The 17,919-nt window shown below is 37.1% G+C and overlaps 1 protein-coding gene across 2 annotated transcripts in view; it reads left to right on the top strand.

The window, feature by feature from the left end:
• Positions 1-17,919, top strand: part of EDAR (ectodysplasin A receptor) — a 988,067-nt gene that overhangs the window by 765,670 nt on the left and 204,478 nt on the right. For both annotated transcript variants that reach the window (XM_044070998.1, XM_044070997.1), the window contains one exon: positions 1,486-1,642. In XM_044070998.1, coding sequence (XP_043926933.1) covers positions 1,486-1,642 — 157 coding nt within the window. The remainder of the gene's footprint in view (positions 1-1,485; positions 1,643-17,919) is intronic.

The raw sequence follows: 17,919 nt of genomic DNA, 5'->3' as shown, positions 1-17,919 counted from the left end.
AAATGTCATTACCTTTTGCTCTTGATTTTTGAAATACAAAATTAATGCTCTTTAAAGCCAGCTCCATCACATTGCCAGAATGATCGTAAACAAATATGTTCCAGATTCTGTGATTACATTTGAGTAGCTCTGCGGATGCATGGTAAAGTAATTCATCCCGTTACTGAGGCTACACAAACAGTGTTACCAGCCTGTCAACACTTATGATAATCAGATGTTTCCACTGCCAAGCCAGTAGGTGAAATCAGATTTTATCAACTGCCAAAAATACTCCTGCTTGAAGCCCTGTTAAACTCCATAGTCCACCCATACCAGTGGGGGAAAGAAATGAAAATCACTTTGAAGTTAATTCCAAATCAGTTTTATTTAAATTAGAGAATGCATTCTTCAATGCGGGCATAAGTATGTGGGAAGAATTTGCAGTTAATTGTGCAACAAAGGGCTAGTTGTTTTCCAAATGGAACAATGAGTAATTACATTCAGAATGGCACTGTAATCTAATTCTAGCACTTAGTAATATAAACATATGTGTCTGTAAAGGAGACAGATTTTAAAACAGTCTGATTTTGTAATTGAAATGCAAAGTTCTATTTACATTTGTTTTCTAGTTTAAGTTGATGTTTCATACAAAACAGCAATGTATATTCTACTGTACTGTTGTGGTTCCAGCATATAAACTAAACTGCACTGTAGCCTTCATCTTCTAGTTTAGAATAAATATTAAAAACGTTTAAGGTGTGCAAATTTTTAGAAGCAGAATACCTTTCAGAACAGTGTTCTTCTGTTTCTGCATAGTTTGAAATGCATCACTTGAGAGTTATGGGGTTAACAGTGTTTTTAATAATATTGGAACCCCATTCTCTTGAGATCATCAATACATACTTTTCTTATATATGCATTAGCTTTCTCCCAGGAGTAAGCAAGAGCCACAGAGCTCACAGAGGTCAAGGATTTTTATTTTTTACTTTGTATGCAACTTTCCTTATGTTGGCCAGCAGTGCTAAGGCTTTTCTTGTGCATGCTACTGCATACTAACATCCCATGGCTGGAGGACATGAGCACTCCTTGGTAGCCATGCACATTCATGACTCCTTTTGTTCTGGAGCAACAACACATTCCTTCTACTAGTTCACTAGTCTAACATGGGCTAAATGGGCCAGAGAAGCCTCTGAACCATGGAGCTGGCTACCCTTCTGTGCTTTAATTGACTTTGTTAGTTGCTGCATCTAGTCACATTTCCTTAACAGACTTTCTTCACAAGTCTCCAAGCAAGCCCAGTTAAATAGTGGTCATGCAAATTGTTTTGAAATGGAAATCTGTTTTCTGAACATAAAGAATCTGAAATATATGCATACTTCTGTGATACTTATCGTGAATGGTAACAAGACATGTTTTAAATGACTTTCCCGAGAATTTTATCTTGTATAATACACATAAGTAAATGCAAATTGACAAACTGAAAATAATTTTTACTTTTTTTATCAGCGAAACTGATGCTTCATCAGAAAATGAACAGCTTTTAAGTCGCAGCTTGGAGAGTGATGAGGAGCCTGCCGTGGACAGGTGGGGGGCAGCAGAATTGTGTTTGTCTCTGGCTCATTTGATGAAGGATAATCCATCTCCTACCAGCACATCAACAGTGGTAAGTCATCTGCATATTTGTGAGAACAGACTAACTGAAATGTACTGTATATCATCTCATTACTATTTGTCCATTGCTATCTAGTTAGAAACAAAAATATGTACTTACCATAACATTAGCTTTGGTTGAGCAGGTTTGTTGTTGTCAGGACAGGGACTAAGGCCAGCAGACATTAAGCAGCTGAGCCCCTGAAACTTTCTTAGGCTACTAACCCCTCTCCTTTTTAATGCTGTGCAGACTACCTTCCTTTCCAGATCTGTGCTATAGTGTGCTAAGGCAGAGCAGAAACAAACAGAATAGCAAGAGACCTCTAGAATGCATCAGCAGTAAGACTAGTGGAAACAGGGGAGGGTGTGCTGATGAGGATGATCCTGCTCATCCAGCTCTGGAGTTAAGGTAACTTTTCTATCTGCTATGATTGCCATCAACAAGTAGTATGAGCAAGTCCATTGTCCCAAACAGTAAGACAAAGCAGACTACCAAGCTTTTCCTCTTTTTTAATTTCTCCAAATCTTTTGAGTTTCTAATACCATGGCGGGAATAGATCCCATTCCTAAGTCAAAGTATGATTAAAGCTTATGAAATTAGTATTGTTTCAGTCTTTGATAACAGCCAGAAGTGCTCTTCACAGCACCCACAATGTGCCCAGTAATGACTCATTCTGCAATTCGTATGGAGTTACATGTATTGGTTGTTGTTGTCTTTCGGCTTTTCCTGGTTAGGGGTCGCCACAGCGGAACTCTGGTCCGCTAATGATTGGCAGTAAATTTTCATGAACGCCAAGGTGCCAGCTCGACGTTCAACCTTCAACGAAGGCATGCCCATTTACGCATGTCTTTCGAACGCCCATCCAACCACGGGGAGGACATGCAGACTCCACACAGAAGGCACTCCCCACACTCCAGCCGAAAATCGAATGGGAGAACCTCTTGCTATGAGGCAACAACGCTGCCGCTGCACCGCCGCGGAATACAGTTACATGTATTGTTAACATATCTAAATACAACTGTAGATTCTTTTTTATAAGAACCATTATTCCTACTACTATCGGAACTGTCTGGGTATCTTTCTTCCACATTTTTCTCGTCTCTGTCTGCAAATCCTGATATTTTATGACTTTGTGTCTCTGTATGCAAGACTGTGCAGTCACTGGGTGTAGCAATTTCAACGATCAATGCTACTTTTGTCTTCTTTTCATGGATCACTATATCTGGTTTTCTCGCATCTGTCTTTTGAACTGCTGCGAATGGGTGATGCCATGTGATATAGACTTCATAATTTTGTATAATGCTTTATGGCTCATATTTCCAGTGTTTTCCAGCTACTTCAGTATTATAATGTTTGCACAATCCCCAGTGAAACAGTCTTGCCATATTATTATGCCTTTCAGTATACAGTCCTTCTGCCATTAGTATGTCACAACCAGCAACAAGGTGTACAACTTTTTTCAATTTGGTTTTACAAAACCTACATTTGTCTGTTTCTCCCACATATTCAAAGGACTTTGTAAAGCAACGTGTGCATAGTCCACCATCTTGGGCCGCCAATATTAACCTTTCATCTCTTGGCTTGAATTTGCCTCTCCTTAAGCATCCCTGCTTTGGATCCTGATGAACATGAGGATGTTCCAGGAGTTTTCTATACTTGCCACTATATTTATGTATTTTCCACACTTCTTTCTTCTCATCTGATCCTTCACCTTCTTTTCTTTCTTTTGTTTTTTGGCACATTCATTAGCTACCTGATTTTTATCTACTTCTAGTTTAATTTCCATTCCTGCTTGACGTTGACATGCTTCTGCTAGACTAAGCAGGGAAGTCATCTTAGATTTATTCTCCTCATGTTTCAAAACTTTCATTATGTTTGGGTCTTCTGAGGTCAGCAGGTATGTATGCAGTCCCACAATTGCAGATCTATATATGTAATCAATTTCAAGGAGGCCCATACCTCCTCCAGAACGGGGAATATATAATCTTGGTATGCACTGATTTTTATAAATTATTTGATGAGCATGAAGCATCCTCCTCCTTTTCCTAGCTAATCTATCCAACAACTTTTGGGGCCAGACAATCACAAAACTAAGTTAGGACAGGAAGAGCAAATTTGTTTATAGCTTGAACTTTGTTCCTAGATGGCAACTCTGTTTTCAGGATTAACTTAAGTCTTCTAAAATGTTCCTTACTGAGTTTTATTTGCATTTGTTCATGTTTTATTGTTGATCCTTCATCAATTCCCAAGCATTTATACACTCCCTCTTGCTCAAGTTCTTTTATATCCTTTTTTCATTCTTGTCCCAAACTGATGTTTTCTTAGTGCTGCAGCTTTCCTGCTGTAAAGATTGCTTTTGCACATTTATCAAGACCAAATGACATTCTTGTATGAAAAAGTTTTGACTACTTGCAGTTGTGCTTTCAGTTCCTGATCTGATGAGCTATACAGTTTTAAATCATCAACAAAGAGAAGATGAGAAGTCTTTAAACTTTGTTGCTTGCTGGGAGCCAAATTATAGCCATGACCTAATCTGTTAACCAGACAGCTTAATGGGTTAAGGGCAAAGCAAAAGAGCAGCAGCGACATAGAGTTACCCTGGAATATCCCCCTTTGGATTTTTATCCCTGGACTAATATTTTGTCCTTTGTCATGGCTTAACTGCATAGTGGTTTGCCATTGTTTCATGGTTGCTGTGATGTAATTTATCAGGGTAGGGTATATCTTATACATTGTAAGCACTCTTTTATCCATGAATGTGGAGTACTGTCAAATGCTTTTCTGTAGTCTATCCATGCCATACTTAGATTTTTCCCCACTATGACTTAATGTAACAACAAATGATCCTTTGTTCCATATGACTTTCTTTTATTACTCTTTTGTTCTACTGCCATAATTGTGTTTTCTTCAAAATGACTATAAACTCTGCCAGCATCAATTCCAGTGTATACTTTATACATCGTCAGAAGGCAAGTTATTGGTCTATAGTTTTTAGGGTAGCTCGCAGGTTCAATCTTAAGTAAGAGCATTGTTTTTCCTGTTGTTAGCCAGGCTGGTGTCTGTTCTGGGTGTGCATATAAATAGTTGTTATTCATGGCTAAGTATTCATACAAAGATGGGGCCTAGATAGCTATAAATTTACACAGACTGCAGAGAGGAAAATTCTGAGCATATCAAAACAATCCTGTCTTGGTTTGTGATTTGTTGTGGAGTTGACTGGTAAGAGCAGTTTTACTTCAATTTATATTACATTTATTATCACTATGTTTAACTGTATGTAGGTAGTAAGAGACTGCTTATTAACAAGCTTTACTTTGATTCATATTTTGTTGTTTTACCTTTAGTTTCACTTTTGGTTGTGAGAAAGGGATAGGTTTTGGACAGGCAAGCTCTAGCCACCACAAGGGGCCTAGACAGCTATAAATTTACACAGACTGCAGAGAGGAAAATTCTGTGCATATCAAAATAATCCTGTCTTGGTTTGTGATTTGTTGTGGAGTTGACAGGTAAGAGCAGTTTTATTTTAATTTATATTGCATTTATCACTATTTTTAACTGTTTGTAGGTAGGAAGAGACTGCTTATTAACAAGCTTTACTTTGATTCATATTTTGTTGTTTTATCTTTAGTTTCACTTTTGGTTGTGAGAAAGGGATAGGTTTTGGACAGGCAAGCTCTAGCCACCACAAGGGACCTAGATAGCTATAAATTTACACAGACTGCAGAGAGGAAAATTCTGAGCATATCAAAGCAATCCTGTCTTGGTTTGTAATTTGTTGTGGAGTTGACTGGTAAGAGAAGTTTTATTTATTTTTACTGTTAAAAGGAGGTGCAACTGCGAGCTATAATGAGCAGAAGCTACTGACGTAAAGAAATTACTACTTCTGTCTGGCTGGTAGAACTTGTATTGTCAGAACAACTTTATTGTATTTTATTATTTAGTTGGATATTGCTGGTATAATTTTTGTCATAGAAGTTGATTTACGTTCTTTTGAATTCTTTGCTACTGACTTTGTTAATTTTTTTCCTTTGCAATATTTTATTCAAGTAAAGCTGAATATGGATTCCTTAAATTAGTAAGCAATTAACGATTTGCTAATGCTCAAGTATCTTGTACAGTGTAATAAATGCTATGCATATTTAAAGGTAACAACTGATAACACTGGTGATTTTGTTACTCGTGTCAAAAGTTGGATGATTTGCTTACCATTGTTAGAAGCAAATCGACTTGATGATGATTGCACATGTGCAATTGGCATGGTTTGGAGAACTGTTGTATCATATATTAATAACAGGACTGATGAACTAAATAATGTTAGGCAGAGAACAAATATAACAGATTTAGGAAAGGATGCATCTATTTTCTGCAAAGAACATTCAACGCCTATGAAATATGATGAGGCCCCTGAGAACTATGGAATTGTGGATGCAAGTACTCAGCAATCCGAGGATCCAGTTTGTTTAGAAGAAAACAAAAAAAGAAAGAAAGGAAGAAGTTCTCAACAAATAACAAGGAAGAAAAAGAAACTGACTAAGGACCGTAAAGGAAAGAGAGTACGTAATGAAAAGGATTCTGCTTTGTTATGTAACATACTGGTGACAGGGAATGAAGATATCTGTCTATCAGAAAACCCTCAGTCTACAGAAAAAGGCATCACCTTTCCAATGGAAAAGGTAGAAAAAAGAGGCAAGGGCCAGGTGAAAAGGAAGAAATCAAAACTGAATGTGGAAGGATTGAAGAACATTACTGTAAGAAAAAAGAAGAGAAAGACAGATGTTGACTACATGGCTCAAGCTGTGGATTTACAATGCCAGCTGGATGAGAATTTAATGCACTATGAAAGCAGTGGAATTAATAAGACTAATAGTGATGAAGATCTATCATTCATAACAATTGATAGAGCAGAAATGACTGTATTAGAAGCTGAAGATTCTTCAGAGATGGTCAGCAAAGATATTCTTGTAATTGGAGATTCAGTTATTAGAGGAACTAATACTCATATTTGCAGAGATGATAATGAATATCAAGTAGTGTTATGCTTGCCAGGAACAAAAATAGAAGATGTGAAACAAGCCTTGGAATGCCTTAATGTAAGGAAGTATGGATCTGTTTTTATTTGTGTTGCTACAAATGATGTCACCAACAAAGATTCTCTGACTGTTAGTCGGGAACTGACAGCCTTCCTAGATACTATAGCTTGTACTGGTGTTAGGACATATTTTTCACAAATCACCTATAGAAAGATTAGTCAGGTCACTGTGAATGAAAAGATTTTTTGGATAAACACCTACATGTCCTGTTTTAAAAAAATGGAAATGTGTAGAGCATCCAAGCCTTCTTTTGGGCACACGTGTTCAGACAGGATGGTGTGCATTTGTCTAGATCAAGGAAGAGAATTTTTGCAGCAGATATTTTGCAATATTTGACAAACACTAGCTAGGATTTTTGCCAGGTCAAAAATGTAACAGTTCACAGATAGCAACATTTGATGCATCTCTGATGGTTGTTAATGCTAGGAGCATTAGTAATAAAGTTTTTTTATTAGAAAATTTGGTACATTCACACAAGATTGATGTTGTTATAGTTTGTGAAACATGGTTAACGAACAATGACTGGAAACCAGTTCTGTCAGGCTATAAATGTTTTTACTGTAACAGACATTCTAACAAAAAATCAGGTGGAAGTGTTATGATAGGGATTAAAGATAGCTATGAGACTTGTGATTATTACATGTTCAGTGATAACACCAATACTATAGACTGTGTAACTGTGACAATAAAGACAACCTGGAACATATAACAATTGTTGGAGTGTACAGACCACCAAAGTCAAGTGCAGATAACCTAGAGGAATTCATACATTTCTTACATGAAACACAGGAGGGAAGAATAATATTAGCTGGGGACTTAAATTTACCAGAAACAGACTGGAATAATATTGATTCAATAATGTTAGTAATGAAATTATTCACAGAGTATATTCAGGAACAACAAATTCTTCAGATTGTAAAAAAAACTACCAGAGGACGGAATATACTAGATATTATTTGTGTTCCCAAAGAAATTACTGTAACTTCAAGTCAAGTTTTACCACCATTGATGTACAGTGATCATGGGTTCATAAAGGTTAATTTGTTGCTAGTTAATTCTGCCAAACTGAAGTCTAAGCCAATGCACAGAAGGTTAATTACAGATTATAGGGAAGCAAAACAGTTACTATATAAAACTAACTGAAGTGAGGTGTTCAGTGGAAAAACTGCAGATGGAGTGTGGAAAGTTTTGAAAGAGAAATTGTTTGAGTGCAAAAAGTAAAAAAAAAAGTTTCACACCAGGATCTAGGCACGCAGCATCTGGGAGTATGTTTCCATAAGAACAAGATACCTGAATAAGGTGAGAGACAAAAAATATAAGAAATGGAAGAGAGGTCGAACTACAACTTTGAAAACTGAAATAAACCAGCTGGACAAACAGATTAAGCATAGTGTTAGACAAGATCAAGAAAAATTTGAAGAAAATTTATATAAAGATATTGAGCATAATAGGAAACCTTTTTATAGATACATAAGATGTGAAAGGAGTAAATATACACAAATTGATAAACTGTGTGCAGTTTCTAAAATTTATTCTCAGACACAACAGATTATAGATATATTTACAAAGTCTTATGCAAAACAGTTTGGCTCCACAAAGTTGTCCTAGTGACATCCATGTAACCCCAGATACTGGAATCAAATTAGATTATATTGAAAAAGAACTGTGCAAAGTGGATCCAAACAAAGCACAGGGAGGAGACGGAATAAGTAACAATGACCTGAGAATACTTAAGCAAGACCGTACACTGCCATTACATCTATTATTCACTAGGTCATATAAATATGGGGAGATTCCTCAAGATGCACTTATTAAACCTGTCTTTAAGGGAAAGGGGAATAGGACACACCCAGAATCATAAAGACCCTTAAGTCTGCTTTCATGTTGTGGAAAAATAATGGAGAAGGTAATACTGGATAAGTTATTGTCAGAACTGGATAGGTTGGGACTTGAAACCATATATCAGCATGCATATGTTGAAAATAGATCTATTACCACCTGTAACATTATGTTCTATAACAATATAATAACAGCTATGAATGAAAAATTGTGCTGTGATGTGATTTATATAGATTTAACTTCAGCATTTGACAGGGTCATGCACAAAACACTGATCAATAAATTAGTACAACTAGGTACTGAAGTACTGTTGATAAGATGGATAGCTGCATGGCTTACAAATAGGACATGGCAAGTATCACACACCAGCTGGACAGGTGAAATCCTTGGTTACAGTCAAGGTGTCCCACAGGGCTCTGTACTAGGCCCTTACTTGTTTAGAGTGTATCTTTCGGACCTTACTTTTTCATCTGAGGTGTTCTACAGTCTATATGCTGATGACCTGAAATTGGGTAAACTGATTACAAGTGTTACAGATAAGGCATGTCTGCAAAATAATTTGACTAAATTGACCATTTGGGCACAGGAGAATAATATGTTGATAACTACATCAAAAACTAAGCATATGAGATTTGGGAGACATAAATATTGAATACAGCACACAGTGATTGAAACTGTAGACTCATTTAAGGACCTGGGTATATGGGTAGATTCAGCTATGAGTTTTTCTAATCATATCAACCAATTGGCTAATGATAGTTATAGAACTGTAAGTTGTATAAAAAGATTTATAAAGTCTAGAAAGTCAAACATAATGAAGTAATTGTTTGTTAGTTACATTAGACCCAAACATGAGTATGGAATAACAATATGGCAACCCTATAGGAAAACAAGCATGAATAAACTGGAAAGAGTACAGCGGAAATATACTAAGGGCATCCATGGATGTGAAAATCTAAGTTATTATGAAAGACTAAAATATCTGAACTTGTACAGTGTCTTTTACAGATATTTAAGAGGAGATCTTATTCAGGTATATAGGGCATTTAGGGACAACTACCTCTGGGAATGTTTGGGCTTATCAAAAAGTACTAGAGAATTGTCAGATAACCTATGTAGAAGATTCTATAGGAATGAGAAGTGTACTAGTTGGTTCTCTGTCAGAGTAGCTGATGCTTCGAACATACTACCAAATTACGTTAAATCAAGTACTAGTTTAGATATTTTTAAGAACAGCCTGGACATTTATTATGGGAACAAGTGTTTTAGCATATTGGCAAGCTAGAAGGACTTTAATGCCCGTGCTTGAAACATTTGTATGTATGTATATATGTATGTATGTAATACTTTTAGATACTGCATCTGGGCCTGGGATTTTCTAATTAGAGGCTTTTCTTAACTTTGTTTAACTCTATGTGGCCATTACTTCATCACATTTCATATCCTCTACATTTGAACTTATTATTCTTTCTTTTACTTCTTCTATCCATTTCCTCTTGAGTGGTTACTTTCATGGGGGCATACCTCTAATAATTGTGACCTCAAAGGAAAATTGAGATCTAGAGATCACATACAGTCTGTAATATCTTATGAAAGTATTTAGAGAAGTCCATGTAGCATTGACACAAATAGTATTTAAGGATACTTTTTGAAAAAAGGCCATTTGCAGCACATAGAAGACATGCAGAAAGTATAGTAGTGGTCAGGATACAGTAGGAAGGTAATAAGTAAGAAGGTAGTAGAAGCGTGAAAGAAATAATAGTAGTACTGATAAAATTAAAACAAACAAAAATCCCACTATTAATTCAATGTCCTGTTACTTTACTTTCAAATACCCGTGGTAACATTTGAGTTATTACTGAACCAGTCTAATGAAGTAAATGAGTATACAGCAGGGATATCAGAGATGATGTGTTAGAGACTTTTCTAACCAGTATCCCTAAATCACTTAAATTTGTTTTCATTAAACAGATGGGAATGGAGAACCTTTCTGAAAGATAGAAGATTGTCTATTTGTCTGATTCTTTCAGGTAAAGAATTCCAACAGGCTAAGGAATGTTTAGAGAAGAATCTTTCACAGGTAGTAAGAGTAAAAAGTGGCCTAGCAAGAGTGAGGGAGTTGGAACTGTGAAAAGAGTGGAAATGGCTTTTGATGCACAGCTTATTAAGAAGAGGAGGGCAATATTTTTGAGTGAGAATGTAAATGTATTAAGAAGGAGTGTAACCCTGTAATTTAAAATGAACTATTTTGCTTCTACTGAGAATGAGGCAAATATGTTAATTTTTACTGAAAAGATTAATGTATATGAGTATTTGTTTTTCAGATTATAGCTGTTTAGTGTTTTGGGTGAGCCCAGGGCAATGATTGGCAATTCATAATAGACCCTAGGAAGTAGCACATTTTTGTCCATTGCACATCATGATTCAATGGTTAGAAGGTGAGAAATCTTATAAGACAGTCATAGTTGAGCTAAGATTTTGATAAATTGATTTTCAATAAGTTTATAAAGGAAAAGGTGTTGGTCAAAAAGGAGACCTAGTTACTTTTGTTCAGTGACATTTGCAAGAGGAGATCTTAAAGGATCAGAAATTATAAAACTGTACAGATGTTAAAAGGTGTAGCTTGAGAGCAGGTTTTAGTCCAGGATGGAGAGTGGACCTAATTTTTTTCTGGAAGTTTCATAAGTTTTTTTTACTAGATCCCCTGAAATCACTGTTTTTGAGGAAAAAGGGGGTTCTGTCAGGATTGAGGCCTTTTCCAGCTGGCTGGACTTCCTGCTGTGTTTTTTTATGTTGCCCGCATAATTCCATCTTGGTGCTTCCATTAGGTTTTGAATGAAAGGACCATGATCATTGTTTGTTGAACTTTGGTCTGTAGTCATCTCCATAGTGGGGGACAGCATATCCTTTCATTCTTGGGTGCTTATTTGGGGCAAACCTTCAAAGTGAAAATATTCCTTTTCTTTTTGAAGGAAGAACAACAATAAAAGTAAATGTCTCAATTGGTGGAAGCAGCTTGATCCAAGCCAAACCCAACTTAGGAACTGAGAAGCCCCAGCCAGGATGAACAGAACAAATGCTAAGGGGAGTAGATCAAGGGCAGTATTTGGTCCAGGATGGAGTATGAACTTTAGCTTCTATCCAGAACTTAGAAAGTTTTCTTATTAGATCACTTCAAATCTTCAAAATAAGTTACTCTTTTCAAAGAGAAAATTGATTTTTTTTGGGCTAAGGCCTCCTTCTTATAGGAGTAAGGCCTCCTCCAGCTGTTGGGCCATCCTGCTGTCGGCCTTTTTGATGTTACACTCATAATTCCATCTTGGTGCTACCATTAGATTTTGGAAGATAGGACCATGGTCATTCTTTGATGAGCTTTAGTTTGTAGTTGTTTATGTCATGGGATCCATCATCTCCTTTCATTTTGGGGTTTTTCTCTGGGGCAAACCTCCAAGGTGAAAAGATTCCTTTTTTTTCTTGAAGGTTGAGCAACAGTACAAGTAAAGGTCCCAAGCGATGGAAGCAGCCTAATCCAAACTAAACCCAACTGAGAGAGCTGAGAGGCCCCAGCCCATGCTAAAGGGAGTAGTTTCAGCACAGGTTTTGGTCAAGAATGGAGAGTGAACCTTAGCTTCAATCCAGAAGTACCAAAGTTTACATATTAGATCACTTCAAATCTTTGAAATAAGTCACTGTTTTCAAGGAGAAAATTTACAAAACTGTAAGAGTTCTTAAGTCTTTGGTGTACACTGAATGCAACTTTTGTGAGGATTGACAGGTTATTAGAATGAATGCAGTTCCAGATTGTTATAAAGTCAATTTCTATAGGCGGGAGGTGTTTTTATTTCCTTTAAAAAGAACAATGGCATCTGCATAAAGGATACAATTGGTGTGAGAGAGGTCCCACATAAGGTCATTTATGAAAAGTGAAAACAGAAGTGACTGTAGAACAGAACCTTCTGAACACCTTTATTAGATGTTTCCGAGATATAGGTGTTGTTACGTCCAGTTACAGTGAAGGTGGGCCTGAAGAGGGAGCTTTCAAACCGTTACAATACATCATTAGATAAACTTATTTCAGATAGCTTATGAAGCAGAGAGAAAGGCTGACTGTATCAAAAGCCTTTGTAAGATTGAGCAAGATTTCTCCAGTAATTTTACCTTGTTCCATATTACAGTAGATTTGGTCAATAAGACAGAGAAGATAACTGTAGTAATGATGTACTGAGAATGTCATACTTAGTAATGTAATCAATAAGTTGGTTATAAATTATTTTTTCTAGAATCTTAGCGAGAGGACTGAGGTTATAGATAGGATGATAGTCATTGGGTAAAGAAGGGGTGGAGACTTTTGGGAATAGTAAGACATGGGCATGTTTAAAGTTGTGCTGAAGGATAGTGGTTGTGAGGGTTAAGTTGAACAGAAATGCCAGAGATTTGCCTAGCCTAAATATGGCACTCTTTATGTGTTGATGATTGTCACTCGTCTGGTCAGAATAAAACAGACAAACATTTGTGGGTTCAGTTCCAGCAGCTTTATTACACACAAAGACATCAGAAATGAGGCTTTGTAACTTAAATTTAAATAAACTTAGAAACAGACTACCACACTCATATATGTTACCACTCTGGCTGTTCTCTCAAAATGGCACTGCTACCTGCATCTCACTATTTATATGCATGTGCTTACATCTGGAAATGCTTCTTAAAGATACATACACATTCTCTGATCTACATCCTCCTTCTTCTTCTAGTCCATGTACAAAATGACAGTATTCAATGACCTGCAATGTACAGAAATGATCTTTTGACATGCAGTTATACAGAACTAATTATTTGACATACAATCATACAAAATGAGACACATATAAAACAATCATGTCCAGGTTGCTGTGTATTTTACACTAGGTCTGGAAATATTACCTGATCATTTAACATAAAAGTAAGAAGTGGATCTAGCAATGGGGACTGTCTTCAAAGAATGTTCAACTTTGGAGACAACTGGGACATCATCAGGAATGGGAATGGCTAATAAGACATGTTCTTCGGTACAGACATTGTCTGGGTTGCTCTGAGATCTAGCATCTGTATCACAGGTACAATGCTGTGATATAATTTCTGATACAGGAAGAAGATGTCAGTGGTTTCTCCTGTATTCTTTACCCTCAGATTCCACTAAGTAGGATCTCGGCTAAGTACATATACCTCTCACTTGACCAATTTGATCAAAGCCTTCTGCCGTTTGCATCCTCACTGTCTCTACTTCTTTTAACGGACAAAGAAATCTGCTTGTTTTATCATAGCTGGACTTCTGAGAAGAATGCTCCTTAAAATGTTGGGCTTTGATTGCTCTGTTTTTTTAGCATTAGGCACGTGCAAACTAGAATTGGTAGGCAAGGTTGTTCTGGTTTGCTTAGATAGAAGTCTCTGTGCAGGTGAGCCTAGTAGGATGTCATTGGGATATATTTCTGACATTAAGTAAATTCAAGCAGATATCAGTATTGTCATGCGTTGACCTCTCTAGTAATTGCTGTGCACTCTGCACTGCACATTCGGCAAAGCTGTTCAACTGTGAGTATTCAGGACTACTAGTAACATGGATAAAGTCCCACTCTTGTGTAGATCTCTGAAACACTTGACTGGTAAACTGAAAACACTTGTCAGAAATAACTTTGTTGGACTACCATGGACTGAGAAATGACATTTCATCTTGGTAATAACAGCACTGGACGTTAGGTTAAGTAGCAAGTTGATCTCAAACCAGTTCATATAAGAGTCTACCAACACTAAGTAATGCTGACTGCTCCACTCAAATATGTCAGTTGCTACTGTTGACCAAGGTAGTTCAGGAATTCGGCTTAGCTGAAGTGACTGTTTTTGCAAATGCAGCTTAGTACTGTTGCACACTGAACAAGAAGAAAGCACTTTATCAATGTCTTTCAATAGAGAAAGACAAAATACTTGTCCCCTCACCCTTCTTTAGGTAGAATCGGAACCTGGGTGGCCACAATGCAAAATCTGAATGTATTCATGCTGTAATGAAGTAGGAACAATAACTTTTGGAGCTTTGAAAATGATAATATCTTCCGTCAGCATCTCATCTCTGTATAGAAAGTAAGGTTGCACTTATGGCAGTGCACAGGATTGCTTTGATGGCCATCCTGCATTGATAAAGTGCTTGAGATTTTGCAAAATTGGATCACTCTTTGTATGATTTCTTAGCTCATCAAGTCTCATGGTAGAAAAAATTACTCACTTCCATGACATCAAAGCCAAAATTCTCTGCATCAAGCTGTTTCGTGGCATTTTTGGACAATCTGGATATGGTATCAACCAAATAAAGAAGTTACCTTTTGTATAGGCCATTTTGAAATTATACTTTTACAATTTGAGCATCATTCTTTGTAGTTTTGCTGGAGCTAAATGCATAGGCTTCTTTAAAATAGTGACTAGAGGTTGATAGTCAGTTTCTATCTGGATAGCTCGGCCATAAATATAATCATGGAACTTCAAACATGCAAACACAATTGCCAAAGTTCCTTCTCAGTTTGAGCATACTGCATCTCAGTTTAGGTGAGAGTTCTGGATGCATAGGCAACAGGTCTGCTCTATTGAAAAATAACTGCACCAAGACCAAACTTGAAGCATCAAAGGAAAGAACTTCTGGTTTGTGGACATCATAGTATCTTAATGTAGGCGGGTTAACAGTTTGCTGTTTGAGGTTATCAAATGCTCTCTGATATTGTTCTAACCATGACCAGCAAAATATTTGGTGTCAGCTATCTTAAAGCTGCTCAAAACTCACTAAACTCATGGATAAATTTGCCCAAATAGTTAACCGTACCAAGAAAACGCTGTAGGACTTGGACATTGACTGGAGCTGGCATCTCAAGAATGGCTGCTTGCTTAGAAGGATCTGGTCATAAGTCTGCACTGGTAAATAAATGACCTACATAAGTGACTTCTGGTAGTCTGAATTTACATTTTAGAGGACCGAGCTTTAAATTTACTTCACGCGCTCTGTCCAGAACTTTCCTGTGGTTTCTGTCATGCTATGCTTCACCATTACCTCCAACTAGTAAATCATCAACTGTTATTGCACATGGATAGCCTAAAAAAATTTGCTCCAATGTGCACTGAAAGACTTCATTGGCAGAATTTATTCCAAAAGGCATCCTAAGGAATCTGTATCTACCAAATGGGATACTGAATGTAGTCAGTAGTGAAGATTTCCAATCAAGCATTACTTGCCAAAATGAACTCTCTGCATCTAAGACAGAAAAACACTGGCATTTGGCATGAGGGTTGCAATCTTCTTGACTGTATGCATAGGGTGATGAAGTCTTTTTAATGCCTTCTTCAAGTCTCTTGAGTCAATGCATATTCTGATTTCATCTGAGTTTTTCTTATGAGCAGCTACCATGGAAGACACCCACTCAGTTGGTTCTGTGACTGGACAAATCACACCTTGTTGCACCATTTTGTCTAACTGGACATTGACGTTGTCCTGCAGAGCTATTGGAACTCTCCTTGCTGGTCTGACCATTGTCCTGCCGTCTGGGTGTACTTTCATGAAGTGCACAACTGGAAGTTTGCGTAACTTGTCATCGAACATAGCATACTCTGATAAAATAGCATCAGTGATGCTGGAACTGGGACATGTGCTTACATGGTGTACTTCTTTGGTAAAAGAAAGCAGTTTTATTATTAAATTGTTTCTGAGATCTAATAATGACTGCACACGTCTTTGGACTACATACAATTGCAAGCTGTAACTGTTCCCAGTCGAATAGCCTGAAAGCACTACTGAGCCTTCTGTTTGAATCTCTTCACTTCCATAAGCAACAAGCTTCGCACAGTTGACCAAATTAAGTTGCTCACCAGCCCTCACTTTAGCAAACATTTCTGCTGACATTACATTACACTTTGAACCAGTGTCTACTTTGAGCTCTGTGGGTTTGCCATTGATCAGGACAGTACAAAATACTTCATTCTTTGCCAATAAATCGACCGCATTAACCTTTTCACTGACCACCGATACAGCATCTATATTGAAAGTAGGGTTGTAACTTTCTACAGCATCAACTTGCTTTTTTTGAGTGACCTTTCTTAATAACTGAATGAGGCTTGCCTGATTTACAAAACTTTTGAAAATGGTTCCATTTTTACACTTGTGGCATTGCTGACCAAATGCTGAGCACTTCTCTCTTTTAGACTCATGACTGGCTCCACAATTATGACAGTTAACAATAAGACTTGACTTGGGTTTTGCTGATTCACCCTTATACTGTACTAAGCATGTTCTGTGGTAGTCTTGGAAATTGCTAGCAAGCTGCAGGGTTTCCCAGGGGAACCCACAGGGGTTGCAGCTGCCATGTGCTTAGGCCTGTTTCTGCTTGCCACGTGTTGCATGCTATCTGTGCTTGCTCTAGAGGCTACTGAAACAATGCTCTTATTACTAGCAAGCATACTTTTGTGCCTTTCTGTGAGCTCATGGATTTGATAAATCACTATGGCTTTGCTTAACGTTAAATCATTGTAACAAAGCAAACATCTTTCTCACTGCAGCACTATTAACACCACACACATGGCTGTCCTTTATTAAATCATCTTTCAAGTCACCAAATCTGCATGTTTTAGCTTTGAGAAGCAAGGCTGTTATATATGCTGCAAAAGTTTAATCTGGCTTTTGGTCTCTTGTATGAAATACATGTCTCTGTAATGTAATATTTGTCTGGGGTTTGCACATTTCTCTAAATTTACGTTTTAAGCACTCTGGGTACTCCCTTGATTCAGGTGGTACTGCAGTATGGTGGTTTTCCCCTCTCCTGCATATACTTTTAGTGCATACAGAAATGAACACTGTCTTTCAGTAGCTTCTGACCCCGCTAAGTTAAGCAAAATGAATGCCCTTGTACGTGCATCTTTGTCAGAAAAAGCTGCTTGTATGAAAATATTGTATTCCTGCTCAAATGCTCTCCAATTCTCTGCTATATTATGATCAAACACAAGTGGACTGGGTCTGCAAAATGCCTCTGTCTTATCAACACACAGTAGTGAAGGTGCTTGAAATTATGTATGAACATATATACATAAATATGTATGCCAGAGCTTTATGTCAGTACTTATAATTATGCCCAATAGCACAACAAGCTGTTTGAAATAACTGCAGTTTGCCAAATAAGTCTTCGTATCACAAGAACATTTTGAAATCACTGTATTTTGTGAAACCACTCCTTATCAGTGTAAGAAATACTTTGAAATGACTGTACTTTGTGAATAAACTGTACACAGCAGAAGAAGCTCAGAGGAAGAAACACTTCGCACTTTGCAAATAAACTGTACAGAGCACAAGAACTTTTC

This window comes from Protopterus annectens, chromosome 5.part0 (assembly GCF_019279795.1).
Source record: "Protopterus annectens isolate FY-2018-M chromosome 5.part0, PAN1.0, whole genome shotgun sequence".
NCBI lineage: Eukaryota > Metazoa > Chordata > Ceratodontiformes > Protopteridae > Protopterus > Protopterus annectens.
Note: the sequence above shows the minus strand (reverse complement) of the source record. Positions and strands in the feature narration are given on the sequence as shown.